Source organism: Ambystoma mexicanum, chromosome 5q, assembly GCF_040938575.1.
Source record: "Ambystoma mexicanum isolate Mex_15411 chromosome 5q, UKY_AmexF1_1, whole genome shotgun sequence".
Taxonomy (NCBI): Eukaryota; Metazoa; Chordata; class Amphibia; order Caudata; family Ambystomatidae; genus Ambystoma; species Ambystoma mexicanum.
Window position 1 is genome coordinate 1404914468 of NC_090933.1, and position 20721 is coordinate 1404935188.

Below are 20721 nucleotides of genomic sequence, written 5' to 3' on the forward strand. Positions count from 1 at the left end.
GCTTTTTATCTCCTTCTTAGGCGATTACCAACAATGGGAAATAAAAGCAAGGGCGCTCCCTCCCAAAATAGGGTCAACACCCATCTCATGACTGATGTATGCTGACGACGTGATATTGATCGATCAAACTCAAATTGGGCTGCAAAGAAAATTGGATAATCTGGCCAGATACATCGAAGAGAACAATCTGGAAATTAACAAAACAAAAACGAAAATCCTTGTACTAGCGAAACCAGGCAAAAGAACACAAAAAAAACAAAACTGGTATCTGGACAAGACCAAAGTGGAAGTTGTTAGAAACTTCAAATACTTGGGAGTGACATTCAATAGCTCAGCCAGAGAAACTTCAATGCAAGACTCACTGTGGGAGAAAACAAAGCGGCTGACATCCCAGACCAAGCTAGTCAATAACAAATATGGTAAATTTTCACTTCTGCCGGCCATCCAATTTTCCAGAACAAAAGTTGTGCCGTCCTTAATCTATGGGAAGGAAGCATCTGTTAACATGCCTCAAACCATCTGGATCAAACTCGAGGGGTACATTTGGAAGGCTGTTTTGGGACTACCAAAATCTACACAAATGGCAGCAATCAGACGGGAACTGGGGCTAGTCTCCCTGGCAGGCCTAGTTGAACAAATTGCGATGCTACTGTATCGAAAAATTCTAGTAGCAGACTTACTACCCATCTATAACATCATCGCAGAAGAACTGATAAGCGAAAAATGCAAGGGCCTACACGCATGGGTCGCCCGTCAAAAAGAAATACTAAATGATGTGACATGCTCGGAGGATGATCTGACACATAATACACAAAGAGTGAAAAAAAAAGATGGAACTGAAAGTCTGGATTACTACCATCGAGAAAGCAAGTGCACACAAACTGCTGATGCACCTCCCTTCGACTTTCAATAAAGTCAAAGAGCCGCTAAACTATTGCACCAAATTTCCAAATAAAGTGCTATGGATCCTATTTATGAAAGCCAGACTCAACTTGCTCCCAACGCGGGAAATCATATCAATCAGAGCAACATCGGCAGAAACTAGTTGCCGTTTTTGCAAAAAACAAGACTGCCCAGAAACACTTAAACACCTAGTGCTGATGTGTCAAGAGACAACCCAGAATTGGAACGCCTACTTGCTACCATTACTTACTGACCATGGAACGGTAGACCTGGAGTCTATCTGGAATAGATTGATATCTGGAGAAACTAGAAGATGGACCACAGCTGCGCTGAAACTTATAGATCTGGCACTAAAAATGACAATTCAAGTCTCAAATGTTACGCAGGGAGCCGAACCAGCCCAATAAATCATGTTAACATTTGTCCAGACGTCATAGACGTCATAGACTTTTAGCCAGTAGACTAATCAATTGCAGAAGTACACATTTTCAAAGGACTAGTCGGGTGTCTCTTCTCGGTTCGTCTTAACCTTGTAAAAATCATTATCTTGTGATTAAATTCAAGTAATAATAATAAAAAAAAATATTAGGACAGATCCTCCCTCTGCTGAAACAAAACATACTTGACCCAGATCCATCTGCCAACTATCGCCTGATCATGCAGCTACCCTTCCTCTGCAAGTCATTGAAAAGGCTGCCACCATCCAGTAGCATGAACATATCAATCAACACAATCGCCTAGAGGGGTCCCAATCCAGGTTCTGACCACAGGGAGGTAAAGAAACCGTCATCATCCATGTTACTGATGATGCTATGCACTTCCTAGACAAAAAGGGGGGCCATGACAACACATTCTGCTCAATTTCTCTACTAGTACTGTTGACCATACAACATTGCCACATTCATGGGCTTCAATGCAAGCATACTGCTGTGGTTTGATTTGCACTAACCAGTAAACTGATAAGTTGCACAGGGCTGCATCCTGTTATCTTAAACTTAAACTTGGAACCTCTGTGGGTACTTCTTGAAAACTCCGGTTTCAAGATTCACCAATATGCAGATCACACACAGCTTTACCTTAAGATCAAAGGCATCAACGACATCCATTGACTCAAGCACTGTTTATCCCTCATCCAAGCCTGGATGTCATGCACCTACTCGATGCTCAACTTGACAAAGACAAAATGAATTCTTTTAGAAAAACTTGCCAAGCATTCGCAGGTCCAGAATTGGCTGACTAACATGACGCTGGACGGATTCAGACATTCAGTTTTACCCAGTGTAAGCATCATGTTTAAGACAGTCTGACTCACCCACAATGCAGTCAGAACCAAAACACCACTCTACCTGGTGAGTAAGGATAGCTCAAGGGCAATGTGTTGGTCTTGAAAGCAACACAACACAGTGCAACACCAATTTAAATCCTGATCCCATGCTTAGAAACCACTTTGTTGGTATTAAGCGCGTTATAAAAGAACTATTATTGTTGTTACCTGGAAGAGAAACTCAACATCTGCGGAGGACAGCAGACCACCGGAAGCCATGATATTACAAAACTGGAGTAGAAAAATGCAAAAGAGAAAAAAACAGGAGGCAGGCATGTTTTTGTTGTGCATCCTGTCTCTGGAGTAAGTTACCAATGCAGATTGGACTGGCACCCTCTATCATGCACTTCAGGAAATACATGCAGAACCTACATGTCAAAGAACATTGCATCAAGCACGGACCATTCTACCCAACCCTCCTTCCTCCTCCACTTCTAAGGCTATCCAGCCCAGCTCCTCTGCTACGATTGCACGCTGAGTGCTTCCCTTATCAGCAGCACTCCGTTGCTTCTCAGCTAGGTTTTTGCATTATAAATCCCATAAATGCATACAAGTGTGCTTTCTTAGGTGCGGAGAAAATCGATTTTACAATATAATAATAATAATAATAATTTGGCATTTATATAGCGCTACAAACCCTCAGGTATCTGAGCGCTGCTTTTTATTACCCACGGTGTGTGGCGCTCATTTATCGACCTCGGATGGATGAAAGGCTGAGTTTGGCCCTGCCGAGATTCGAACCTGCGCACGGATGTCAAAGCGAGCGCTCTACTCGCTGTGCCACTTGACCTATGCTGTATGCATTCTCATTCTAAGACTCCTTGAATCCTAGTCCAGTAAAGAAAGTTCTATTTTCAAAAATACAGCTATAAGAAGATTGAAGGAAGACAAGGGAAGCTGGCTTCAGTCATCCTAGGAGCCTCATCAGAGGCCTCCATGACTTGTTCCGAATCTGTTCTGACACCCCCAGTGGTCACTCGAAATATTAGTGGTGTCACTGCTATCATGTCTGCAATCTTTCAATGTCAAGAGGGCTTAACATTGAAGTTGAGGGAGGCTCAGTGTGTAGGAATCCATTATGTTGAGAATGACATTAGAAGGCCATGATGTTGACAGTCTGTAACATGTATGTGCCTGCAGGCAATGATGTTGTTAGGTCATATAGCTGTTAGGCTATAACCTTTCCAGGCCATGATACATTCACACCATATTTTACCCAGAATATGTTTTCCAGGCAAGGATGTTAGTCAAGAGAGAACATGCTCTGGCCATAATATTGGTCATGGCACGGCATGGTCAGACAGGGCCATTGTCAGACCATATTGTTGCCAGTTCATGGTGCTGACATGGGTTTGTTGTTGCAACATGGTTTCCAGGTGTTTAGCCATGGTTCCATCCTTAGGGTTCATTTGTTGTGATTATGAGTGTGCTCATATAGTGTACACTGCCCGGTTTCAGTCAGATCGTGTGACCGTTGTCATTGTAGCTGTTGTTTGGAATTTGACTCGAGACGATGTCGCTGCCTAGACATCAGATGTTTGCCACCCCGCCACTGAACTAAAGCTATCTCTGTAGTCAGACTGCTGTGGATATTCACAAAGTTCACAAGCCATAATTCTCTTAGATATGTATGTGCCATTATGGGCAGTAGCAATCTTGGGTAATGACCATGTACCTGTGATTTCCAGCAATATTTATTGAATCTCTATAGAAGGAGAAACGATGTTGCGAATGGTCAAGAGATTTGCAAGTTGGAAGCACAGCAGGTCTTCTGTTCACCTTTGTTAGTTCCTTGCCCTCTTAATGGCCCATCTCCATGAAATGTGCTCCCAGCAATCCTTTCATACATTAGTATCGGCAGTGCACTCCCGCCACTAACGTATGCAAGGGGACGGGACAGAGCATCTTTGTGTCACTCTCCATGCCCTTCGGAAATGCTCAGGCTACCTTTGAGAATAAGGTGTCCTGAGCATTTCTGAATGTAGCAAAAATGAAAGTAGCACATTCTCTGCATCTCTTTCATTAGTGCACATTTTTGAGAATCTGCCCGGTGGCTTTTGTCCTAATGTTTCTACAATTTGAATTTGAATGTGATGTTGTGCATTGTGATCAAATGTGGCATTGCTTCTTCAGGCCCAGTTTCGTATTTCTCATTTAAAATGTCTGCATATAATTGCCATCACGTTATATACAAACCAAATCCTCTCCTTTGTAGATTTCACATGCTGGACAAGCATTTCGACTGGGACGACATCCAATAAACTGGGATATGACAGGGGACTTGCAGTTTACGTCCTATGTGAGAGGTTGTGCAATTCATGAGTCATACAACAGAGCCATTGTTATCAAGAGCACCCATCATCTTCTTGTGGAGAATAATGTTGTGTATGACATCATGGGTGGAGCACTTTTCTTGGAAGATGGAGTTGAGCATGGAAATATTCTTCAGTACAATCTAGCAGTGTTTGTTAAACAGAGTACTAGCCTTCTGAATGATGACATCACTCCTGCAGCCTACTGGATCACCAATCCCAACAACACAGTCAGGCACAATGCAGCTGCTGGGGGAACCCATGTCGGTTTCTGGTACAAGATGTATAAACAGCAAGATATGCCATCCTATGACTCAAACATCTGCCCAGAAAGAACGCCTCTTGGAGAGTTCAATAATAACACTGTTCATTCACAGGGCTGGATGGGGTTATTAATATCAGAAAATTATTATCCAGTGCAAGGCCGCAGCTGCTATGGAAATCCACAACCTGCTATATTTCAAGCTCTAACAACATGGAACTGTGAACGTGGTGCTGAATGGTTGAATGGCGGAGCTCTGCAATTTCACCAGTTTGTAATGGTAAACAATGAGGTCTTCGGCATACACACCAGAAATGTGTTGAGAAGTGGAATTGGAGGATGGGGTGAGACACAAGGTGCTGTAATAAAGAATGCAACAATTGTTGGTCACCTGGATGTGCTGGGGTTGAACTCTCAATACTGCACTGGCAGTGGGATTGGTCTGCCTGCCGATGAAGGTCTAACAATATCTGCAACCTTTGTAAACTTTGATCGCCCAGGCTGTGTCGCCATTAGATTGGACGCCTGTAATGGATGGGATTATAGGTTTAGAAGAATGGAATTCTTCAACACATCAAATAAAGCTTCATTCCCATGTGTGCATGCCGCTGTTCTCGTCGATCTAGATGGGACACTCACAGGTAAGCACATTTGATCAATGTACATATTTTAGAAAACAGAAGATAATTGTTGAACAATATAGTTGTCTCTTTCCATTAGCAAACAGCAATAGTAGCATTTAATGTGTCGTTCATAAGTAATAACCTCGCTGTAGTCAAAGGTTCAGAAATACATTAGCTTTATTCCAGGACAGAACACATAAGTGATACGAGACATCCATAACACACTGAGTAATATTTCAAAAGGGGGATATCCACTGATAGATACACTCCTCAATAGTTCAGAATGTAACTACAACACTGGTGACCTCACAAACAAAGCAGCCATATCAACTGCACATAGCATTTCACAGTCAAAACAAGGAAGACGGAATATAACTCATCTGTGCCTTAATATTTTTAACACACAATACCACAAAGACAAATACGCCACTCATTCCTCAGCACTGTCCTAGCACGCTTAAGGAGGGAGAACCATGGGCTAACACAGACATCCATTCAATCTTTCCTAAACAATGAGACGCACAGAAGACCGGGTTGCTAGAAAAGATGTGTTTTTCCTGGACTAAACTCACCAACCACTAGAAGGGAACAGGAAATGAACACTGATGCCACCACAGTGTTATTGGTATGAGAGTGATGACTCTGTAGTAAAACCAGCAGGCATTTATGTAGTTTTAAGCAATTTATTAGGTACGAGCCCCCGGAGTGTACGCTATCGGCAAACTCCCACTCGCAATCACTGTTCTAGAATCACCATACGCATTTCCAATGCGCATGGTGATTCTATAACCAACATTCTATATGTGCTGCTATAATAACTCTATAACATCTCCCTCCTTTATATAACAGACAGATGAACAGAAACAAACAAAAACGCAACTGAAGATAAAATGGCAGAAATTAAATGAAGAACTGAGAAGCAAAAAAAAAAAACAATAAAATAAATGGCACCAAGTTACGTAAAACATATTAGAAAAAGGATATATGGTCTAATTTTTGTGCAGCCCAAAACTAGTAGTAGAAGTAATCATTGTTGAAGTTCTGGATAATTCTCCTATTCCTCTTGGATAGTCTGCCATGAATGTTTTCACATATATCATCATGGTCACAGTTATACAAATACTGCATGATCTTTGTCCTTTATGGAGTTAGGTTTTATAGACATGTCCTTGTTCCCCTGGCTGGATGTCGTTGAACTAAGATCTTCACTTGTACTTGGTCTATGGCAATCATTTTGTATTCTTACAACATCATCACACGACCACCTTTTGCTGTTCTCCATCATCAGTGACTTCCCTTGGCTACTCTTCACTCTCTGTGGCGACCTGAATCCGGATTCACCCTTCATTATTTTCTTGGGTTCCTTGATGCAAACCCACTCTCCCTCTTTAATAAACTTTTCCTTCACTCCATTCTTGCGATCATAATACTTCTTGTATTTCTCTTGTTTCTCTTTCACCTTTCTTAATATTAAGTCCATATCTACCCTTGTCTCGCTTTTGTTCGTGAACATCCAGGCGGGTCTGAGTCGATTCGATGCTACTCTACCACGCATCATGGTGAATGGTTCAATATTAGTGGCAGAATGAGGAGTTGACCTGTATGCACATAAAGCTTCTTTGAGTGTTTCTCTCCAAGGAAGAGAATTTGCAATGGCCAACTGGATCACACCCTTTACAAATGTATTCATTCTTTCTACAAGACCGTTGGCAATAGGTTGATATAATGAGGTTGTTATGAGATCAATAGCTCTGTCCTTCAGAAAGCCTTGAAATTCCAATGATGTGAATTGGGATCCGTTATCAGACACTAATTCCTTGGGATCACACTCCCTGTTGAAAACCTCAATTAAAAAGTTCACAATCTTCTCAGTAGTTATGCTCCCCTCTGCTACTCCCCACTCTACCCACTTGGAGGTATAATCGATCAATACTATGATATATATCTTCACAGAACCAAGATTTTCATATGGACCCATGACATCGATTGCTACTTTGGTCCACACATTTTTAGGAACCTCCACCGGTTGTAGTGGCGTCTTCCTTACTGCCTTAGAATTGTCAATCATGGCACACTCGGTACAATTATTGACCATTTCTTCTGCTTCTCTCCACATGCTCGGCCACCAATACCCACTTCTTCCCAGGTGTCCTTCATGAGCCAAAGCAAGAAGTTTACCCCTCCCTTGTACAGGAGGAATTATGCGATCACCCTATAGATGTAATTGGAATCCATTGACAGTTCCTCTTTAATCTGAGCGTAATCTGCAATATTTTGTTCAACTCCACCTAATCACTGGCTATGGCCCTCCTAATCTGCGCCTGTTCTGGATCAGTGTCAGTCATATTCTTCCACTCTTCCTTCTCAAAACCGGGATTCACAGTGGTGATAATATCATCTTCCAAGGATTCTATCACATTATCATGACTGGCTGGTAATCTGGAAAAGCAATCAGCTACTTGGTTTTGTGCACCAGGCATAAAACATACATGAACATTATACTGCATTATGTCCAGAATCCATCTTCTTATCCTCGTTGATATCAAGTGAGGTGCCTTAGACTGTAAATTATGCACTAGAGGTTTGTGGTCGGTTCTGAGAAGAATGGGTAAACCCCAAATCAAATTTCTAAAGTGTTCTAAAATCCACTTCACACCTAGGGCTTCTCTTTCTATGGTAGAGTAGTTTAACTCTGCCCCTCTCAGAACCCTTTATGCAAAAGCAATAGTTACCATACCTCTCTCTTGCAGTTGTTCCAGCACCCCTCCTAAACCAATCTTGCTAGCATCCACTGACATTATAGTTTTTGCTTTACAATCAAACATTCCTAGAGTTGGTGCTTTGTTCATGACAATTTTTATTTCTTTAAATTCTTCTTTGCATTCCTCTGACCACCATATTTTGTTGACTTTTTCATAAGGGTTCTCATGTTCTTGGTTTTATCAGAATATTCATCCACAAACTTAGAGTAGTATTCTGTCATCCCTAAGAAGCTCCTCAGTTGATCCCTATTTTCTGGTTCAGTAATGTTCAGAATGGTGTTTATCAATTCCTCTTTAGGGCTAATCCCTTTGGCATCAATAGAATGACCAAGGTATGACACCCTGTCACACTTGATTTTGCATTTCTCCAGTTTTAAGGTAATGCCACTCTTCTGAATAACCTGTAAAACCCCCCATCAGTTTAGCATCATGCTCCTCTTCTGTGTTGGCTGATATAAGAATGTCATCTTGAAAACATTGTACTCTTTCCAGCCCTCCAAACAGATGTGACATTAGCCTTTGGAATACAGCAGCCGCGGAAGCCAGACCAAAAGGCATTCTCTAGAACTTAAATGCTCCTAAAGGTGTGACAAATGAAGTAAGACTTCTTGATGTTTCTTCTAGAGCAATCTGATGATAAGCCGAATATAGGTCTACGGTACTAAAGAACTTGGCTGGTTTTATCGTAGTCAACAATTCACTGATGTTAGGGAGGGGATGCCTATCTATCCAAATATTTTTATTAATGTCTTGCAAGTCCACGCACATCCTTAAAGTGCCATCAGGTTTTTTCACCAAAACTATTGGGGCGAGCCATTACGAGCTTTCTATGGGCTCTATTATGTCCTGTTCACACAAACGTGTCAGTTCATTCTTCAAATCTTCTTTTGCTCCAAATGGAATACCCCAAACTTTGTGGGCTATAGGCACTGCCCCCTTCTTGAGAACTATTCTGTGTTGAAATCCCTCTAAAAACCCAATCTCTTCTCTGAACACTCCAGAAAATTGTTTAGCCAATGTAGCCTTTATATCATTGCTGTCCTTAAATACGCTCAGAATGGGAGTTTCTTCTCCCGGATGAATTCTGACCTTTAACACAGCCTGTTCCTCCCAGCCCACTACAGATAATCCATTCTTTGCTATATAGAGTCTGCAGTACGTTTCTCTGTCCTTGAAACTCAATTTTATCCAAATGCATCCAATTATATCCCGTTGCTCTCACATCCGTGCACTGTATATCTTGCATTTTGCCAGCTAATACTTCAACAAAAGTTTTTATATCTACCATGGTGTACGGGGATCCAGTGTCCACCATAATTGGCAAAGATATGCCATTTATTTCCATGTTCACCCATGGTCCTTTACCTTGTTGTGTTGAAGAAACAGTGAGTATTTGTACTTGTGCATTACTTTGAGCAACAGTTAACATGTTGTCTTGAACTTCATTCTCTTCAATAACCTTTACATTGCCTCTCGACATTCTGCCGGGCTGGTACCTACTGAACCTTCCCATCCTGCCACGAATGTTTCTGTATACCTTAGCAAAATGTCCCAAATGACCACACTTGTAGCACTCAACGGCCGCTGCAGGACACTCCTTGTCAGTATCATTGTGTATGTACCAGCCACACTTTTGACAACGGTTTTGGTATAGGTTCATATGTCCCGTATCTCTACCTCTCCTTGCATTGGCTCTTGAATTGGTAGCAGTCGTTTTCCTCACCATCGCCACTAAAGATTCTTCCAATTCTTCCTTTGACTTATCTTGGATCATTTTGACTTCTCTGTCCTCAGTCCTATCAAACCTCTCTTTCATGCAGCGATCCCCAAGTTTCATGCTCCTCGCAATTTCTATGGCTTGTTCCAAAGATGGGTTGTTAGTTTGCTACAGTCTCTGTTGAATATGTGAATCAGCTACGTTCAACACAAGTTGATCCCGCAAGTATTCATCACCCACTCCGGTGAAGTTGCACGTCGCCATAAGTCCCCTTAGAGATGCTATATATGCATCAACCGATTTACCTTTAAGTTGCCTCCTAGAAATTTTTTTATATCTTTCTAGCACAATATAAGTCTTATTTCCAAAGTGTTTTGCTAGTTTTCCTAGTGCACTTTCAAACTTGCGGTTGTTGTCTCCATAGCCACCCTCTGCACTATCCAATTCAGGAAGAGATCTGAAAATCCTCAACGCCTCTGCTCCTATGCAATTCAGTAGTGTTGCCTCTTTAAGGTCATCATTGTACTTGCTTCCAACAACAGCTCTCAAATATACCTGAAAACCATTGATCCATTGTTCCCATGGACATGTAGGATTTCCAGGGCATGGAAGAAATTGCATTGGGGCTGTAACATGCTGCATAGTGTAGGGTGTTGGATATATTCCTCTATTTTGTACACTGATCCTCAAGATCATGGATTGAAATGATTCACTGTGATGTTCTTTGCAGGGTGACTTGATTTATATATTTTTTCCCCTTTTTTTTATTGCCTACTTAAAACAACATGCTTTGAAAATTCAATGTTGGGTATATTGTGCTTTGAGAGAATTCATTTTCATAAAAGTCAGTTTGACTTGTACTTCAAATGATACGTATTGGAGTTACATGCGACGACATTCACATAACGAAGTTGAAATGATGGCACACTCCTCCACTTAAATGCTTTTCCACAGGGTGCGCTGCCGATCATTAACTGAAAAGGGTTTACTGTTTCATGTTTAACACGCATATTCATATGCGTCCTGCCTCGGTTGCTCAGCAACACCACAACATCATGGAAGGTTATTAAAATGGCCACCAAGTACCACTACGTTCAAAGGTCCTTTGCTCTAATGTTTCTGAGGACCGTTCGCCAATGCTGCTTCAAAAGACGGTGGAAGCTCACGCCTTGCTGTGGACTTGCACATTTTTCTTTTTTTTTAATATAAAGTCTACTAGTACCCAGCTCACCTGGCACATTCCTCACGATGCCGTAAGGGTAAGAGGGTAAAGTCACTAGCTTGCAAATTGTTTCCAGAGGCACGGGCAGCTCTCGAATCGCTACAAGTCAGACATTCACGCTTCAGTCGGATTCCAGACCCTCGGTGTGGGCTGCGGGGACTCCGCTATTTCCTTGTCGCCATTTGTAATAAAACTCAGCAGGCATTTATGTAGTTTTAAGCAATTTATTAGGTAGGAGCTCCCGGAGCGTACGCTACCGGCAAACTCCCACTCGCAATCTCTGTTCTAGAATTACCATACACATTTCCAATACGCATGGTGATTCTATAACCAACATTCTATATGTGCTGCTATAATAACTCTATAACAGACTCCCTGATGAGATAGGATGACAAAACATATATAATAGACTATGCCACCAATCAGATATTTGACACAAGAATTGCCAGAGGAGACTAACCTACATTTGAACCCTGAGAAGGATTAGACAGTCACTGACATCCAACACCATACCATACACCACATTTCTCATTAGGGCAGCAAGGGAATTTTGTTGGCACACTATCAAAAGGTTGACACAGAGGACAGTGAAAGGTTCATGATCCAATCTACTAGGTATGCTGCGCCGGGGAGGGTTAGAGAAGTGGTAGTTGCCACATTGGAAATGTTGCACAAAGGTTTCTACACAAAAACACCTGTCAGCATCACCGTGTAGAAGAATGTATACAGAAAGTCAAGTCTGATGGGTAGCAATTCACTGAGGTTGCCACAGAACTATTTTTAGTGAGTATATCAATGCATGAAGGTTACTACTCACAAAGAACAGTCAACTGTAATTCGTGCCTTGAAACACTTGTGCGCGTTATAAATGCCATATCGTATCATAAATCACTAAAGGTAGCCTATGGAGTCGGGTGCAGGAGACCCTTGTGGCAGGGGACAACAGCCTGCTGTGCAAGTTGACCCATGAGGCAGTATGTAGGGGTTATATCACGGCCCAGTTACCATTCATAGGCTAATGTGTGGGATAAAAGACGCAATGCTGAAACCCAACAGGGCCCTGGAACAAATTCTTGTTAGGGTCCAAGAACATGGACCATGGGTCAGACACTGTGCGAGACTGGGAGAAGCATAATGCAGTGCATGGAGTGATTCTCTGGAGCCAATGAAGCCCCCAGAAGAAGAGCTCACACTAATTTTTTAAAAAAATATATTTATTTGCATTTTTAAAGCGCTCAAACAGCCTGCGGGCATCAAGGCACTGTTACAGGAAATGTTTTTTTGCTTTTTTTGTCCTGGTTGCATATTTATAATGTGCTTAAATACCCAGAGGTTTCTAAGCGCGGACCCGGGGATCGAACCTGTGTTGCTTCGTTTCATCTTGCTTCCAAGGAGAGCACGTTGCCGCTGAGCTATCCTCCCTGAGAGCAGAAGACCAACGAAACACCACGGGCGAGTCAGGCGTCTGTCATGATCGAGCCGTATAACTCCCAAATAGTGTGCCCCCATTTTCTAGGCCAGCAAATCGACTTAAACGCACACTTGTGGATTCAGATAAGGAGGAGTAGGGAATTGGGGCCCGCTGCCATACTGTGCGCCCCATCACGGTGAAGCTCCGGTGTGCCAAATGACCCTCTTAGCACAGCAATTATGAGAAGTACCAACTTTTCAAATAGGAACAGAGGCAAATAAGTGGTGTGACAGTTTGGAGACAAATTAGCGTGTGGAATGAATCAGAGGAGAGCTAGTGTAATGAGAACATGAAGAGCAGGATGCAGAAGGAGCAACAGGGAGAGAGAAGAGAGAGAGTAAGACAGAGAAAAGGTCAAGAAAAGGGAAGAATTGGCAGTGAGGGATTGGTGGTTATAAAAGGACAGAAGAGGAGGAAGGAGAAGGAAAGGGAAACCGAGAAGGTTGCAGGAGAGAGATGGAGAGAGAAGGAGAGAGATGGAGAGAGAAAGGTGGGGAATAGCACCAGAGGCAGAGAGAGTGTAGCATAGTAGTAGGAACAGAGGATGAGAAAGGAGAGGGAAAGTGGGCAAGGCGATCCTTGCCTGGGAATAAGCATTGGTCAAGCCAAAAGGGCCAAGGAGACGGAGAGGGGAGGTGGACTCTCTTCTAACTTCGAAGCTGTGGGAACAGGTTAAGTCTCTATGCAGTGCTGCCAAGTGCAGTTGCATGTAACAGTCTAACGAAGCTAGACGGAAAGTGGAGGAGTACGGTGGTGTATTTGCTTCTCCTCCCCCGCATTCTGAGGAGGGGCAGAGCGCCTGCAGCTGACGCTGGCTTATCAACGATAGCTTGCGCAAAGTGCTGCCAAGTGCGGTTGCATGCAGTTGAGTTGGGTGAGTGGAGGAGCGGAGCCAGAGTTCATTCTGTTTCAGCGGCACATCTACTATGGCTGTCTGAGTTACGACAGAGCCCAATTCCCCTCTTCCTCCTTGTCAATTCCTGTCCACAACCAACTGCATCACACTTGCGAGAGCACTCATCATGTCCAAACTTGATTATTGTAACATACTCCTACTAGGCGCATCCAAGAAAAATCTCACTAAACTACAACTTTTACAAAACAAAGCACTCAGAGCAGCCCCAGGAATAAAAAAAAGCTACCACATCTCTCAAGCCAGGAGAGACTGTCACTGGCTCCCCATCCAAGCCAGGATCCTCTATAAAGCACTTATCACCACTCACAAATGCTTCACCCAAAACAAACCTTCTTACTTGAGTGCATGTCTCACGCCAAAAACACCCTTTAGGCTCCTTAGATCCAAAAACTACACACTACTATATGTCCCGCGATTCAAGTGTTCAAGAACCAGAGACGCCTGCTTCACTATTGCAGCCCCAAGATTATGGAATACTCTCCCCACCTCTATCAGCAGTCAGCTCTCCCATACACAATTTAAGAAACTCATAAAAACCTGGTTATTTAACACATTTTAATCTCCCATCAAGCCACTACCCAATGTTACAACTCCACATAGTGAAACAAATTATGGTCAAATGTGACCTCTTCAGCATATATGTTCTTTATGTGTACATAATGTAACCAAATGTGACCAAGTATGACTTTGTTTATATGTATTATGATGTAAATTGTGCATATTTCCTGCTTCCATGTAACCAGCAAGTACTTCTCTCTGTAACCTACGCCGTGATACCCTAGGGTTTGGGCGTATTAACAAATACAATAAATAAATAGATTGGTGCTTAATTACTCCCATACATTTTGTAAAATGAACTTCCTAAGAAGCAAACAGCTTGACAAAGAGATGATTTCTCTCAATTACTGTACCCTTGTTTGTGCTCCCTCTTCTTCATCATGCTCCCTCTTCTTCATCCGAACTGTAAGACCCCCTCTACCTCCGTTCATTATCAGCCCAATGCTCTGGATGTGTCTATCACGTCTCCAAAGCACAACTTTACTCTTACATTGACAAACATTAAGAAAAAGATTACTGATTCCTTTAAAACCGGATTGCTAGTCTGGCGGATAAACCCTCAGCTATTAGCAGAAGTCATGTTCTACAATCTCCTTTAAAGTTTGAAAAAACGCTGAGTGGAAGGATAAGAGTGAAGTGAATTTGAATCAGGTACATGACAAGCAGCATTTTATTCCCACCCAAAACCACAAACTTACGCAATCCCTGGGCTCTCTTTCTGTTTTACCTACTTTGTTCTCTATCCAGAGTCCAGAATCATTGGTTTGACCCTTAACTCCTCCATTTTGTCTGAATCCTCTCACCAGTCGTATCCCCCAACCCTTCCAGAAGCAATGAAGGAGCATAGCGCTCCATCGCTGCTAGCGCTGAATTTTGTTCTAATTTCATTGTTAAAAGTTTTGATTTTATCAAACTGCAGGTTAAGCCCCACACAATCCAATTGTCACAGATACAGGGAAAACTGGAAGAATATTGGACTAATTTTGAAAAATGTTCACCTTAACAATCGTTAGGCCTCCAAATCACCAGTCCCGGAAGGGAGCAAAAGCGCCCTTGTGTGCAGCATATTGACTTGGGTTTGTCGGCACCCAAAACGCCGGCCTCGACAGTGTGCCATCTCCATCAGTCTAGGAAGGATGCACTGCACCCGAGGCTAGCTGCTGGAGCAGCCCCTCACATCAACCACCTTGCCTACCCAACAAGGTAAACCATCAGGGCTATTGCGGCAACAACGTGCCTCAACAACTTTACATCTTGTTTTGCGGCCCGATCCGACTTCATTATTGCCTGCATTTAGGCCGGCGCACTTCCAAATGTGTTAGAATGCTTCGTTGGTAAAAAGGACGCTATTGTCTGAACAATACCCATTCTAGTAGCCTAGTAACACGCAGTATTCTACATTCTAAGATGGCCGTCGAATTCCATTGATCTACGACCAACCTTCCTTCACCTGAACTGCAAGGACGTGATTGGCTAACTAATCACCTATCAGCCAACTGGGAGGACCCGCAGGCATAAGCCAGCCCCCCAACGAAGGCACCACGAAAAAGGCACCTGTCCGAGCCTGTCAGAGCTTGTCAAGCACAGTTCAGTGTGCCTAGCCCTTTTCCAGTTATTCTCTTACTACCGGATCTACAGTATATGCCCCACAACGCTACTCCTGACCGTGTATCATCTGAACTACTTTATGATCTGGCGCACACCAACACGGTGAGACTCTGCTACAATTGCCCCTACCTTTTCATAATATGATGCTTACTCTGTCTTTCATAAGCGCGAACTACATAGTGTAACGTTGAACCTCGCAAATTGTAAACACTGAAATACCGTCAGATATACGATTGTTTACACTACTTGTCCTCGAAATCTAGAAGTAGTCGCCTATTTGTGTATTCGCGATTGCCTATCCTTTCAGTCATACGCTACTCACATGGTAGGCGCGTGGCCATATAAGTCTTCCCAAATGACTCAAAACCTAACTTCTTTGCATTATTGTTTGTACGAACTGCTAGATGCTAATTAACTGACCACTATGTGCACAAATAATCACCATCTATTCAGTATTGCGTGAGCTCCACAGGATCGTGTCTGTTGATGACTGAGAATGTGTTGACCACCTTCCTCTTTCCAGAGCGCATGTCTGCTTCAGCCTTCACTGGTACTACCCGTACAGCTCTGTCTACCGGTTACCTAAACTAGAGCATTTGCAAGTAGTTTGTATAATCGGTTATATTCCTCATCGTTACTGTTTCTTCTAAGGAGCACTGCTTACTGAATGATGACTGCATGCCATTCTTCCTGTAACTCACTACTACCTGTTGTCTGTTCCGAATTGTGCCTAATCACTCTGCTAGCCATGTCGTACACTGCCCACCTTAACCACAGCTGTGCCTCTACAATGTTAATCACACTATCCTCGCCACTCCCCATATGGCACCCATACCTACAGTAGCAAGCTCATATAGCTACTACAATGGTCCAACATTACACAACATGTAAACATTAATCCCACTACTGCTACTAGTGTTAGGTCTACCTGGGGCTGCCCCACAGCACCCTCAACCACTCCACACAAGGGGCTACTTTTGCCTAATCATGTCCTCAAGTAAAGACCTTGCCTCTTAGATTAGAGCCACTCCTTTTTTACCATCTTTAAACCTTAACATATTCAACGCGTCAATTAGACCAACCACATTCATAACCAAGCTATGTCCTGACCCATTAATCTCTACTAAAAGTGCCCTATCTAGCGCACTCACGTCAGCTCTACCTACTAGTGACTTTGCCAGAACATTACCTGCTATCAAGTCTACTTCAGCATCATCGTCGAACGAGCCCACCACAGCTCACGCCTTGGCAACTCTTACTAACATCCCGTGCCATATCAACGTCAGAAACCACAGACTTAGATCCAGACTGCCTTCTCGTAACAAGCTTATATGCAATGACAATCATAACAAACCCAGGCTTACCACTTCAGCTAATTCCTCGAAATGGAAATCAGTTGTAAATAAATTCCCAAATAGCCTGAATCAGCAACCAAAAGAGTCTAAACGCAGTGCCACCCCCTCTAATGACCCCATTCCTATGATTAAAGGTTCACTAATAAATGACAGGTCGATGATAGCTCATGCCACTGACATAGCTGACATCATATTAGCAGAAAACATAGATTTTCTAGCGGTAACAGAATCATGGTTGCATGCGGCTTCTGGCCCCTCGCTACTACTTGCAGTACCAGATAATTACTCTATCATTAGAATGGACAGACCTGACTCCAGAGGGGGGTATTGCCATTATTTCTAAAACTAACTTAGACATCAGACTAGCTTCTGCACCGTCACTGTCTTCCTGCGAATTGCTAACAGCCAAACTGCCGACTACGCACACAAGCGCAATCACAATACACTTAATTTACAGACCCCCCTGGGCCTATAGGCTAATTTGAAGAAGACATGATGACCATACTCACTAAGAATATCAAAACCACCTCGCAAATCTTAATACTTGGTGATTTCAATCTAGGTTATAACGACCCGAATGACCACAATGTGCTGTCCCTAGCCAACACCATTTCTGAACATGGATTCTCGGAAAGAAATTACCCAGCCTACTCATAAAAAGGGAGGACCCTTGACTGGGTAGTAGACCTAAATTGCAACATCGCAGTCACAAGTATCACACCGCTAACTTGGACTGACCACTACCTTTTCTCATTTGAGTTTGCCATCAACAATCTACCTAACAAATCTAACATCACAGTACCACTGTGTCCTACCAGAATAAAACTAAATATTACTGTAGAGGCGATTATGCCTTTAGTGATCCCTACCTTAAATTAGTTTTTGAATACAGCCAACCCTAACTTACTTGTGGACGCCTACTACTCAATCATGACCAAAGCCTTAGACACGGTTGCCTCCCTCAAAATACGCAAAGGTAAACCAAGAGGACATCTAAACTCTTGGTTCACTCCTGAGCTGAAAACTTTATGATCCGAAAAAAGAAAACTTGAATACATCTGGAAACTTTCCCCTTTGTTAGAGAATACAACTAACTTGACCAATCTCTCTGCCAAATACAAAGATGAGATTATCCACACTAAACGTGACACCTATAATAACAGGATTAATCAAGCAAGCTCTAGCACTAAAGAGCTCTTCATTATCCTGAAAGAAATGGAGACACCTAACCCACCCACTGATTTGTGCACCAAAGACAAACTTTGGTGCACGAACATTCAGAATGCCCTCACTAACAAAATTGCCACATTGCAAATGAAAATAGCAGACAAACGATGCAACATAACTAACCCAGACTCGACTCTCCGCCCCCAAAGACCTCGCTTCCAACCTTCACAAGGTTTCAAGTTCTCAAAAGTGTCGGTACCAGAGGTAAAAAAAATCATCGCCTCACTGAAACCGTCTAGGTGCCAAGGAGATAGCTGCCCGGCACAGATCATCAAAGACGCCGCTAGAGACCTGGCCCCTTTCATAACAAAGCTAATGTCTACTTCGCCACAGGCATTGTCCCATGTAATTTGAAGGAATCATGGTTTCTTCCACTACTAAAAAAGCAATCATTAGACCCACCATTCCTACAAATTACAGGCCAATCACCACGGTCCAATTTCTGCTGAAGATCTTGGATAGGGTTGCAAATCCAAGAATACTTAGAGGCTACTGGGGATTCCGCAATCTTGGTTTAGACCTCAACATGGGACTGAAACGGCCCGATTGATTTAAAAAGCCAGATTGACGAATTTAAAGACAAAGGTAAAATAGCAATCCTGCTCCTCCTAGACTTTTCGGCTGCTTTTGACTTGGTTGACCACAGAGTGCTCTGTAATCACCTTGCCACGGCAGCCCACTACCAAACGGCTATCACATGGATAGAATATTTCCTTAACAATAGGACTATGCGAGTCTTCTCACCGTCTGCAGCAGCAGACCCAATACCTATCACATGTGGATTGCCTAAGGGTTCGTGTGTATCACCCACCCTGTATAATATATTCACAAAGCCCCTATTTGATGAATTGGACCGTCTGGGTGTCACCTACACAAACTACGCAGATGACACCCAAATCACCCTCCCGCTAACTGGCATCTATAACTCTGATGTACGGCTTGTGAATGGAATGTATCTCATCATCATGCATGGATGGCCACCCATGGCCTCTGCCTGAATGATGATAAAACTGAACTCCTGCTGGTTGGCTCATCAGCCAACATCAACAAGGTCAGCCCAAACTATGCCTCCTTCAACATAGATGGGAACAGCATCCCAGTAGCTAAACAAGTAAAAACATTTGGTTTTTACCTTGAAACCACATCCAATTTACATAAACAAGTTAACATGACCGCTTCACCAACCGCCTATACAGGCAAACTTATAAGGGCTTGCAGACCACTGCTTTATTACCAGAAAGTTATCTCACCTTAGCCAGAGCACTTATATTGTCCAAACTGGACTATTGTAACGCACTCTACTTGGGCGCTAGCAAGTTTGTGCTCAATAAACTGCAAATAATGCAGGATAATGCACTCAGAGTCGCCTTAAACATCCCTAGGAATGAGCATACCTCTGCAATAAGAAGACAACACAAATGGCTCTCTGTCAAGGAAAAGATTGAGCTGAAAACTTTGTGTCTTACATTCAAATCCTTGAACCACACAGCCCCACCCTACCTAACTGAAAAATTCAGTATCAGATTTTCCATACAGGTCACCAGGTCAGCCAACACGTCCTGTCTAGTGGTCCGGGATATAAACTAAAAGAAACAGGAGGAAGCAGCTCCCCTGTCCTGGCAGCCCACTTATGGAATACTCTCCCACCTTCCATCAAGACAACTCAGCTCTTTACCAACTTCAGGAGAAACACCATCTCTTGGCTAGTCAGTAAGAAATAATTGACTAATCCAACTGTATCGCTTCTCTAATGCCTATGCCGGTAACAATTACATTACGACCATGACTTTTTCTACAACTGTAATTGTAATTTTGATTTCTTACCTACGTCTGTAACTTCTTTACCAGTGATCAAATGCGCTCAGATACCCCAGGGTCAGGTGCGCTATAGAAATTAATAAAACAAACAAACAGACTGAGTTCTTGCTAGAAATTGAAAGGTTGAGCAATCTCCAGTGTGAAGATCTTCTTAGAAAATCTCCCCCATCTTCAGCAATTTGTATGAGAACAGTAAGATCAGAGGAAGGTCTGAGGACCCTAAAACATAGTAATAAAAAATATCAAAAGCTCCTCAATTCCATTTTTACAAGCTTTATCTGTAGGGGAGAAGGAGCAGGAAGTCCCGACTCACAACTGCTGCCAGAAGTCTGGTGTTCCATCAGTGATCGCTCCAACTTTTGCAAGGCCTTCCAACAAAACAAATAAAATCATGAAAAAGAAAAGCAAAAATAAAAAACAAAATTATACAGAGATTGATCAGGGTCCCCACAGACAGTATTCACACATTCTGGTGGATTCATCCTCGCAGACAAAGCGGAGTGAAGCATCAGCAGGCGATCCTTCCCCACTCCACCAAATAATGCCGGTTGGGCAGGTTGAGTGACCTGCGAATTTGATGGTTGCGCCTAGTGTACCTAAGTCCTTAGCAACTGCCAGCAGACAGGAGTTGAATAAATCTTGG

General features: G+C 42.8%; 1 protein-coding gene across 1 annotated transcript in view; it reads left to right on the forward strand.

Annotated features, from left to right (window-relative positions):
• Nucleotides 1-20721, forward strand: part of LOC138498459 (fibrocystin-L-like) — a 1772245-nt gene that overhangs the window by 1521891 nt on the left and 229633 nt on the right. Inside the window, exon 40 of the mRNA XM_069622209.1 lies at nucleotides 4443-5442. Coding sequence (XP_069478310.1) covers nucleotides 4443-5442 — 1000 coding nt within the window. The remainder of the gene's footprint in view (nucleotides 1-4442; nucleotides 5443-20721) is intronic.